Source organism: Populus alba, chromosome 18 (assembly GCF_005239225.2).
Source record: "Populus alba chromosome 18, ASM523922v2, whole genome shotgun sequence".
Lineage (NCBI taxonomy): Eukaryota > Viridiplantae > Streptophyta > Magnoliopsida > Malpighiales > Salicaceae > Populus > Populus alba.
Genome location: NC_133301.1, coordinates 3,328,408 through 3,339,865, shown reverse-complemented (window position 1 = coordinate 3,339,865; position 11,458 = coordinate 3,328,408). Strand labels below are relative to the sequence as shown.

The following is an 11,458-nucleotide window of genomic DNA, read 5'->3' as shown; positions in this document are numbered from 1 at the left end:
CTTGTAGCTGTAGAATTTATTGTTCCTCGCTGATCTTAGCATATAAGCTTAGATGGGGAATCCATGGATCTTAAGGTTTTAAACGTCTACTCATACTGTATATGATATATTTGTTTGCACGCATAAAGAGATTACTACAAATTAAAAACCAAAAATCTCTCTCTCTCTCCCTCTCTCTCTCTCTCTCGCACTATAGTATATATACTATTATTAAGTATTTGAGCATATACAGTTAAAGTGAAAGAAAGCATGAAATTATTCATGTGAAATGAAGAAAAGCAAAGCCCAGTAGGAGAATAAGTTCTTGGAATAAAGGGTTTTTGAGCTGGCATGGGCATGCGATGTATTAGATCGGGCTTAACATCATCAACTCGAATTTACAGTAGACTAAGGAGAGGGATTAAGAGGATGAAGAAGAAGAAGAAGCCCTAGCTAGTAGCTACATGCATGATGATGAACAGGTCTATCTTGGAAGGCATCCAAGAAGAAGGACAACTGATCATCAGTTTCAATAGTTCATTTGAAATTCTAGCTTACTGAAAATGCATAAGAATTAGGGGAGTAATTAAGGTGTGATTAATGAAAATTAATCATTTTATTGAAAATTCTCATTAACAGCAAATTAATTAATGAGATATGGATTGTGTCAATATCCAGATTTATTAACAGCATTTTCGGAGCACTTTCGTTCTCGCTCTTGCACCTTTTGCTTCCATATCAAGCAAGCCTCCATGCATGCTCTTTTGGTGATCCTTATGAACTTATTTAATAGGGAATAATATAGGAATGGAAAAGCTTGTGATTTAATTAATTATTAATTTTATTAGGGAATAATATAAATTATATCTTATGAACTTATTTAATAATTTAAATTTTTAGCTTGAGATAGTTTTTTGATATGGCATCAAAGTCTTATTAATCAAATGACTACAAGTTTAAAGCTTTACAAGGTAATGTAGGTTTATGTAAATTTTAAATTTAAATGATTTTTATTTGAAGGGGTTTATTAGATTATATCATATCTTGAAATTTCATATAATAACTTAAGTTTTTAGATTGAGATGGTTTTTTTAATAGATTTATTTAAACAATATTAATCAATGTAAATGAGGGTTTATATTTATTATAATATGAGTAGTTATTAGGTTTAATATGAATGGAAGTTTATGTTTGTCCTAATATGAGTAGTTATTAGGTATGTTATGGTTTTGACACAAATTTAATTAATTAATTTTAAGTGGGTCATATAATTAATGTAACGAAATCTTATAATTAATAAATTTTAAAATTCATTTTAGTATGTGTTTGATATTATTTTATAACATATTTTTTTAAAAGTATTTTTTATTTCAAAATACATTTAAATTATTTTTTAAAATTAATATATTAAAACTAAAAAAATATATTAATGTAATATTTTTTTCAAAAAAAAAAACCCTTTAAACAACCCCACATAAACACAAAATTAAATAAACACCCCTAACCACTCTTAATGAGAGAAAGGAAAACTGTACACAATTCAACATGTCACCATCTGAGATCAAAGTTGTAAGAAATAATTGCACAGGCTGAAAGAAATACTTACAGCGAAACACGACACATTCTGGAACATTTATTTTATTTTAAAATAAAGAACAAGAAATTAAAAATTAATGGAAGGCACCATACACGAAAAGGACTGGAGCATGAACTTTTATTCTTATATCTGACTCGAATAATTATATATTATATAGTTTTAATATTCTAATATGGAGTACTGCAAATTTTACATGGGTTGATTAAATTCTTAAAACAGTACTAATTATTATATGTGTGAGTGTGTGACTACGTAAACTTGAATTATAGGATTGTGTGGAGCTTAATCTATAAGATTGTTTCTAATATCGATCATTTCTCTATTCTCATTTCTCTTATAATTTTTTTTATCTCATTTTATTTTTAATATGTCCAAGGCTTATTTTCTTTCTATTGTTGCCTGCCATGATCCACTACAATACACCCTCTTCATTTTAGAAAATGCAGGCTAATTTATATTTTTAAATTTTTTTTATTTTTACAAAAAAAATTTGTATATTTTGAATCGTTTTGATACGCTAATCTTAAAAATAATTTTTAAAAAATAAAAAAATATATATTATTTTAATATATTTCAACATAAAAAAATAATCACAATCACACTTTTAAACAACCATTTAATCTTATAATGTGATCGTTGACCTAACATGTGTTTTGAAAAAAGTGTTTTTATAATAAAAAAAAACAATAGTACTTTTAAAAAATCATTTCAATGAATTATATCCATTTAACTTATTCCCCCAAATTCTCATGTTAAATTCACGAGGCGATAAAATAACCTCTTTCAAAGTTGAAACAAGATTATCCATTAGATTTATTTTTATTTGTCTTGATCTTTTTCTTTTTTTTTCCATGTGAACTACCCAGCAATGGTGTTTGCTATCCATAACACATATATAAAGCAACTATTGTTCATAGATCTTGAAACAGAGTAAAATGCCTTGGGAATAAGATTTTTAAAAGTGTCTCCGCTAGCCAGCATTCTAACCAAAAGAGAACTGTTTTCTCATCTCCTTTTCTTATATTTAGTATAAGAAATTTTACTGATTTTGGTTTTTGAGATTTTTTTGTTCATCTATTAATGTAAACATGTTATATATATATATATATATATATATATATATGGTATGACTGAATTATTGTAAACATGATCATAAAATACTATTTATTATAATAATATTTTGTAGTTTTTTTATTTAGGTTTTTTTTGTAGTTTTATCATTTAATATTAAATTATTTAGGAATATTTAATCTTTGTAATTTTTTTCAATTTATTTTTTGTGGAGTTATTCTAGTTTTGTGATTTTTTTTTCAATTTCAATATTCAATATTGGATTTGTTAGAAATAAAACTTCAATTTATTTTTGTTTTTCATAAAGTTATCTCGGTCTCATGATTTAAATCTCAAATTTAACAAGTTAGTTCAAGTTGACTTGTTTTTTTTGTTTTTTTATTTAATATATTTTTTAATTTTATTCTTAAACATTACATTGATTATAAATTGAATTTCATAATTTATTTTAATTCAATTTCTGTACAGTTTTCACGATCTCATTATTCGAGTTAAATATTTAATAAGTTAACTCAAGTCAATTCAATACGCCATCTTAATATTTTTTTTAAAAAAATAATATATTGAATGCATTATATTTTTAATTTATGATTAAAAAAATTATTAGAAAACACGTTATCAATATTGAATATTTGTTTGTATTAAAAAAAAATCAATTACCAATGATCTAGTTAAATACTAAAAACTCTAGCTGCAGGGTCCCTGACTTGAAATAAACATATCAATATATTTTTTAAAAGTAAATTTGAGTAGATGAGAAATTGAAGCACTGAATTCAAGCTTGTACACAATGACAAAAACATGAGCTATAGCGTTCTCTTTTTTTTTTTTTTTTTTTACTAGTTACCAAAAAAGACATTTTATAATTGCAGTATAAAATACATCTTTAAGAGCCATTCAGGTGGCCGAAGTGTTCACTCAAACATGCTCCTGCTTAGCCACTTGATGAAGGGAACTGTGATTCACCAGAAAATCAACCCTAATTCTTGAACATGAGTCTTAGACAAGGCCTCAGCCTTTCGAAGGATGCTCTGGCTGGTATTGGAACAAAAATCAATCCCATAAAAACATATTAAAAAGGTGCACTACTCAAGTAGCTATCCTTAAGAATTTCTTTGATTGAAACCAAATAACAGTCTATAGGGTTTAATCAGAATGATTTATCTCCATGATCTGCTATGGTCTGTTTCCAGCTAACTCAAATCTTCTTAACACATTGTCTCTTTCCCTTGTGTTCCAAAAGATTACAAGTCTCCCTTTAATTTTCTTACCTTATAGATTACAACACTGAAGTACAGCCGACGATGGCTGACTTGATGAACACCTTAGTAATCTCCAGCAAGAGGTGTCCAATTATTATACTTGTTAATGCCCTTCTCCCTATTTCCACTCCCACTTCCTGATCAAGACTGGAGCCAAAAGCCATCAGTGGAGTAGAAGGAGGTCCTTTTGAAAGGTCAGGCTTTTCTGGAACCTTGCAGGGTAGTCACACCAAAATACGACTGAAATGCAAAAGTACATGCATAGACAGTTACTTGTGGATCTCGAGGCATATGAGGTATATACACGCCCAATCATCACTCAGCATGCTTCCATGACTCAGTTGCAGAGATTCGAACTCAACAAGACCTGGAGTAAATGGATTCGTGGTTCCAAAATTAATATCAATTTCAGCAGGTGCTATCTGATCTTCACAAGGCATTTGACATTTTCTGATGTTGCAGAAGCTGGCACGGGAAGCAAGACTGCACCTGCTGAAATGAAATAAGAAATTCATGAAAACAAGCAACTTTTATGAAAAAAGCTATTTAACTTGTCCATTAAGTCAAAACATGAAAATTAATCAATCAGAAAATGATACAGGTTGTAAAAAGCTACCAGCATTGAAATTTCGGACAATCATGACATTGGAGGTCGTCTATGGTCTTTCATAGCAGGAAGCTTCCTCTGTCGTTTGTGCCCATCCAATTTAAGCGAGTGAGATCCATTTGCAAAAGGAACATCCTTTTCAAATCGAAGGGCTTCACCTGCAATCATATACATATTTCCAGCTTCCGGTATGGTAAAATCAGCAGGGTTTCTGTTCACACAGCAGACTTCAGTCTCAGAGCTGCTTTTTTGGGGGTGAACAATTCTATTGTTATCTCGGGACTTCAACTTATGCTTGTTTGGGTTTTCCAATGCATGGAATGGCAATGAAAACACTGAAGGATCTGGAGCACCAAAAGACATTATCTGCATGCTATGAGCTGGAATGGATCCACAGTTGGTGCCAAAACTACCATTTGCTGATGTCTGTGACCTATTTGCTTTATTCTGTGTGCGTGAATCAGAGCCTTTTCTCCTCTCTTTATATTGAATAACTGGACTGGGAAGATCAACAGGCTTCCTAATACGTTTATCATGTCGAGATGACAAAGAAGATGCACCAGCTGTTGTTTGCATGATAGGAATAAGGTCACGAGAACTCTCTGCAAGTTGATTTTTACCATTATGATTACGTGGTGGGTGCTTCACAGTAGAAATGACTTTAAATGCCCCAGTGTCCAGCCTAGAAAACTCCTTTGGTTCAGCATTGTGAATAATGGCAGGTCTCTTGAGGTACTTTGGGTTTACATCCATATTGATCGGTGCACTGGACTGCACTCCTGCATCCATGAGGCTGAGCAAGTGCATAGCTGGTATTGTTTCATTAGAATACAGTTCTAAGGACCCCATTGGCTTATGATTAAGCTCAATCCCATTATGTTTTCCAGCAAAAGGGTATTCTGCATGTGCCCTGAGGAGCGTTTCTGAACCAAGATTCCTGTTTTGTTTTCCAAGGTTGGCAGTCTTGTTTGGAAACTTAAGAACACGATCCCCATTCATATTTTCCTTGAGCACAGTGCCAGGCGAATGAGGAAACACATCAACATTGGTAGATGGAGGCACACACTTTGGAGGAATGCTATATACAAAGGGCATGTGATTTGGCATCATTGATGACCAAAGTTGATTTGCTTCCTTACTTTGCTGCGGAATGCTCTGGCATGTGTTACATGCTCCTGGGGTCTGGAACCTGGTATGACAAGACCTATTCCCCACCACTTCCCCTCTCTGTTTGCAAATTTGAGGAGTGTTTTGTATGTTATAACTGGAAGCAGGATGTTGGAATCTGCCGGATGGCTTCTCTTGAAGTTGTAGAAATGCCCCAAACCCTACAGGGGAACGACTTTTTTCTGGTTGCCTCATGCTGAATGGGTTTCGATCAGCTTGAGAAAAGAAATCCACTTCCTTTTGTTTAGTTGGTCCTGCCATTTCACCAATCTTTATTATGTCATTTCTTCTAGCTGGAGGGTTCTGTTTCCGAGTAGTTTCCTGATGAAATAAGCTTAATCCTCCAAGCCCATATAATTGACTGAAATTTATTGTCTGACTCCTCCTTGAACTACTAGTTGTTTCTAACTGGCATTTCTCGTATTCACCATCAGGAAGACACCTCTCATACTGATTCTTTGCCATGAGTTCTACAATTTCCATTGGAATGTCATCTAAAGCTCCCTGTTCACACACCTTGTCTGCTCTTTGGTTGACATCTTTCCTTGGAAAAGCTGAATGCTCCAGTATTCCAATGGTTCCCTCATTGCCTTTAGTGTGACAAAAGTCCTGGAACAAAGAGAAATATATTGTAGTCTCCAAACAAGCCATACTATGAAGCAGCACTTAATCAGTTTAATTCCACATGGTTTTGAAAAAAAAAATAAACAAAATACACACACACACACACACACACACACATATTTGTAAGAATCATTGATTCTAATGTGAGCCTAGGTACCAAAAAAGATGGCCGCTTTATAAGCTAAATTACAAACTACCCTGTGCTCAAAACTACGAAACACCCATAATCATAAAAGCCATATTAAAAAACCAGAAAAAAGAATTCCATGATATAACATTTAGGCAATAATCTCAATGGCAAAGACAAGGGATTTTGGATCCCTATGGGAGGTTTGAATGTTTATTTAACTTGGAAAAAAAATGATTAGGCTGCCATGGTCTCTTCAAAGTCAGGTTTTGGGAGGGAATTTGGTTCCTGGCAGAATTTGGAATCAGTCCCTATCCTTCAACCATTAGGATTGGTGGCTCTCCGGGCTCAAAGATGCAACCTTGTAATTGCATGACTTTTCCTATTGCATTAAACAATGGTCCCAAAATATATATATAAAAAAAAAAAAATCCCTTCTACGCTGTGAAACCATGCATCTCCAACAATAGAAGCAAGAAAAGAGAAGGTCATACCTTTTTCTGCATGAGAGAGCAACCCCCAATTTCAACCTGGGAGGTGTATTTCTGCTTCTCACTGCGGAAGGGCATTTCAAAAGATGTTCTCTTGGTATTGGGATCACTATGTAGTCCTTTCTCAAAAGGTGCATCTTGGGCAATTTTAGAAGTGAAACTGATATTTCCCACGTGCTCAATTTTTTCAGCTTTCCTCGTGGCCTGAATTTGGGAAGTTCCTTCTTGCCAAGTAAATAAACAACTTCGCCTATTTTCTACCAGTGGAATATGTTTCCCATCATAGCTTTGTGCAGTCTTGTAGCTGTTAAGAGAAAGATCCAGCCCCTTTTCAAGGGATGTCTCCTGTGCTGAATGAAATGGAAAAAATACAGGTCCACCAGTATTTATTGTCCCCACATCTTTTCTAATCACTGGACCTTCTCTGAGAATGTCATGATTCCAAGGAGTAGGGGAAACCTGATAATCATCAAACTGAGGCATCTTTCCTTTCTTCTTATACTCACTAACATTTTTCTCCATTCTTGGATCAGGCAAAGGGAAAAGGTCCATCTCTCTGCCTATAAATGCATTGTGTACTGACTTGGCCAGTACACCATCAACAGCAATGGGCCTAGAATTATCTACATTTTTCTCCCCAATTTCATGTGGCAAATTTTCTTGGGACGGGTCTGGAGACAAACATTCATCAAAACTTGGTACCTTTTTGTTTTTCTTCTTACTTACAATGGGACTTCTATCAACTTTGTTTTTGGCCCACTGAATCTTGATGCCAGTTTGTAAACCCATTCTACCAGATGCATCTTCTTCTGATTCAGAAGCCACAATGGGTTCAGCAGTTTCCCCATCTCTCTTTAAGATCCCAACTTCTTTGCAAACTTTATTGGGAGACCTCATCTCCAGAGATCTTGAATCTTCATCCTGAGGCAACTTTCTTTTACTATTATGACCCAAGCCCCTTCTAACTTTGCCTTGGATAGCCACCTCCCCTTGGAGAACAGAAATCTTATCAACTCCAGCAGATGCATCAGGAAAGGCATGGGGCAGAGAAAACCGAGTTCTGCTATCAGTGTCTCTATCCCCATTTTCACACAACAATTCTGTCAACAAGCGTACCTTTCGAGTTTTTCTACGATGCAAACCACTTGAATTTTCATGAAGAACATCCTGAGAATTATGACCAACCATGATCTCAGCACTTTCAGATGAAGGATCATCATACTCATCCAATTCCAGGGAAGGATGGCTCACAGGATCCTTGTTAGCAGTACTGAGTGCCCCATCATCAATGCTACCAACTTCTCCAGATATACCACAAGCTATTAGCTCTTTGTGTTGATCATCTATGGAAGTTTCTTTTCCTGCTTCACAAAGTCCAGTAGCATTATTTACCATGCAATTAAGGTTTTCAGAAAACTCAGCATCAGCAACTTCATGATGTCCACAGCCTGACTCACAAAGGTCAATACCTATTGACTTGAAAGCTACTGTTGCAGAAATCAGAAGCACTATTATTAGAGTGGAAGTTAAAAGCTATGCAATATTTTGATTTTCAGTTCTAGGCAGCTAAGCTGTTTTTTTGCTTCTATTGTACATTAAGTTAATCAGAAAATTTACCTATTTCATCTGAATGATCTGCCTTCTGAATTGGGCTTGAAACAACTTCAGTTACTACGCATGCCAGTCTATGATTTTCCTGCTTCAAATTATCTTCTGACCCCGTATGTTTCCCTGGAGAACAGATAAAAAAAGAAATAAAAAAAAAGGTTATTATGATTTAGAGCAGTTAAAATATATGATACAGGAACAAAGCTTGGATCTTAGCATATATGTAAATACCTATGATGGAACCATTCACATCCTTAGTCTTCTTTTCATTTTTATCAATGGACAGTGAATGATGACATTTACTGGTACTGTTCAAACTAGCAAAAACATCAGCTTGACTTCCTTCAGGAATTTCTTGATTTGTGGCTTCCTGAACATCAGATGGTAGCATTGCAGCATCATCAAAGTTTGGTCCATGGGAACAAACGTTGGTGGATTTGAGTTCAGCTCCGCATGATTTTAGAGCAGTTCCATAACATTTTGCAGTGCCTTTGGCACCAACTTCCCAGACACAGTTCTGACAACGCCAAAATCGGAATTTCGGAACATGTAAAGGAGGAAGCAGACATGCTTGCTCCTCGTAGTTATTACTGTCACCATCTGACACAAATGGCCAGCACATCTTCCAGTCTCGTTTACGAATCTCAGATACATATCCACTGCATTCAGAATATAAGAAGTTTTTTTTGTTGATTCAGTAGTACAACATTTGCAGCAACAAGAGATAGCGCATGAAAACTTACTGTGCACGAAATAAACTCCTAATATCTAATGCTGCACTATATATTTCTGTCAATGTTCGGTTGTACACTTTCAGAAATCAATACTTAAGACTAGCAAGTAGCAATTTGCCTTCCTAGTTTGTTCACAGTTCCCACTGGATTATTCCAGGATTTAGTTATCGTTGTTGTTAAACCAACTACTTCTTTGTTAGTAAAACCTATTGGCTAGTTCTCATCACTAGTATATTCAATCATAAACAAAAAAAAGTGTAAAGGTTAAGCCTGAGATAGTATATAGTATGAAAAAAAAGAAAAGAAAACATAAAAAAGAACATGTAAAGAAGCATTGCATGGTGATAACAACTCAAAAATCAGACAAGCATTCCCCTAGAACGCATGCAGGAAAATGCTGGTGCTTAACAAAAACATGTAGCATGAGAAACTAAAGTTGGATACTGCCAAATTAATGATTAGCTAGGATCAAGTCTTACCGCATAGAAAAGTGTGAGCATTTTTCTGCCTCAATTTTCTCATCAACATTGTCCAGGTCGATGGTTATGGAATCAATCCTAATAGATGATTCCACCTTGGATACAAGTTTTGAATGGCTACAAGGATGATTCTTCTCCACTAAGACAGTACTTTCCATGGTACAAGAAAGTCAATGCTGCAATGCTCAAATGACAAATTTCTTATGCCTACAAACCCAAATCTCAAGTAATGAGATATATTATCATATGCTAAACTACAACATTATTCAATTTAAAACAACATGGATGAAAATAACAAGCTATTAAAGTTCCAAAGTAGATCAAAAGATCTTAAGAGATAGTCCAAACAAACACCTTAGGGTTTGTTCATAATTATTAGAAAATTTAAACTGAAAACAAAATATTCCTTCTATATTCCATTCTAAATCAAGTAACAAATCAAAATGCTATCATCAAAGTGATTAAGCACATAAAATAACGACTTGCAAAAACAGCTACAAGATATCACAAAGCAAAACTTGGAAAAACCCTAGATCTCCATCTCATAAAAACATAAATCTTCAGTTACCATATCCAAGCTTCACATAGAATATAATCAAACATGTAATTAAACCCCTCCATTCCAATTACAAACTAATTCAAGATGTAACCCCATTGAGACAAGTAATAGATTAGGGTTACATAAGACTAACAGTATTAACTCAAGAATTGAAGTCGTTAATCTCTCAATTAAAACAGAAAAAAAATACAAACCCAATTCAAGACATCCTCTAAAAGCTCCAAGTCAGCTGTTACAATCACGTACATCAATTCAAAAAATGAGACCTTTAGGGTTTCATTTCCTCCGAAATTGACCATATAAATATAGGTGAACAGTCAACACAAATTCAACAAACCACAAAAACACACAAGAAAACCCACGTGAAATATCACAAAAATCAATAAATTCACACCCCAGATAGAAACGAAATGATAAAACACAAAGAAAAGAACAAACTTGACGTACCTCAAACAGTGAAATGACCTAAATAACACTAACAAACAAGCTAAACCACAGCTAAAACTCACACAGATCAACAAACCATCAACAAAAAAAGGACCCAGAAAGATAAAAATGAATAATTCGAGTAAGAATCACACCTTTATTTACTAGAAATAAAAGGCTCCGATATTGAATGAACTAGACTTCAATTCTTCACGGCCAGCTCAAAAAGTGGTATCACCAGAGAGAGCATTTGGTCACCAAGAAGAGCATATGAATTACAAGAAGAGATTCGAAGGTGATTGAGTAGAATTAGACTGCGAAGCTCTAAAAGCCCTTGCTTTTTAGAGAGGTTTTCGATTCTTTAGCAAGAGAGAGAGAAGGAGACACGGAGAGAGAGGGAGTGAGTTTTTATCTTTTGTCTTCGATCAAGGTTTTATCTCGTAATAAAAAAATGCTCACGATCATGCCATGTTATAGCCATGCACATGATACAATCCATGACATATATATATATAAATACATATGTAGAGAGAGAGAGAGAGAAAGGGATAAAAGGTTGAGAGAGAAACTGTAGAAAGTGAGGCTTAAGCAATGGGAGGCATCCACGTGTCAAGAAGGTGTGGTCTTATCACTATCCATTATGCCTTTTGTGAGGTTCATGAAGGGCAAACAGCGAGGAAGAAAAAAAAAAAAAAAAAAAACCCTAGATGGGCAATGGCAAGAGCTT

General features: G+C 34.3%; 1 protein-coding gene across 6 annotated transcripts; it reads right to left on the bottom strand.

Annotated features, from left to right (window-relative positions):
* Nucleotides 1-3,686: 3,686 nt before the first annotated feature.
* LOC118051030 (protein EMBRYONIC FLOWER 1) lies at nucleotides 3,687-11,171 on the bottom strand. 6 transcript variants are annotated; one of them, XM_035061536.2, is made up of 7 exons: nucleotides 10,887-11,171; nucleotides 9,747-9,953; nucleotides 8,765-9,192; nucleotides 8,543-8,656; nucleotides 6,929-8,412; nucleotides 4,526-6,292; nucleotides 3,687-4,401 (listed from the first exon to the last, which is right to left on the bottom strand). In XM_035061536.2, exons 2-6 carry the CDS (start codon nucleotides 9,902-9,904, stop codon nucleotides 4,547-4,549), a joined length of 3,930 nt encoding a protein of 1,309 aa, XP_034917427.1. In that variant the 5' UTR covers nucleotides 9,905-9,953; nucleotides 10,887-11,171; the 3' UTR covers nucleotides 3,687-4,401; nucleotides 4,526-4,546. The 6 variants fall into 6 exon arrangements, with proteins under 6 accessions (XP_034917427.1, XP_034917426.1, XP_073262402.1 ...); XM_035061535.2 differs by having other exon boundaries at nucleotides 9,747-9,922; XM_073406301.1 differs by having other exon boundaries at nucleotides 9,747-11,171.
* Nucleotides 11,172-11,458: the final 287 nt, after the last annotated feature.

What these genes read in the sequence shown, in the direction of transcription:
- LOC118051030 (XM_073406301.1), bottom strand. Translation starts at nt 9,904, where the DNA reads ATGGAAAGTACTGTCTTAGTGGAGAAGAATCATCCTTGTAGCCATTCA. An exon ending in TGCTCACACTTTTCTATGCG is followed by an intron (nt 9,193 to 9,746) that starts GTAAGACTTGAT and finishes TTCTGAATGCAG; the next exon opens with TGGATATGTATCTGAGATTC. An exon ending in AGATCATTCAGATGAAATAG is followed by an intron (nt 8,413 to 8,542) that starts GTAAATTTTCTG and finishes TTTCTGCAACAG; the next exon opens with TAGCTTTCAAGTCAATAGGT.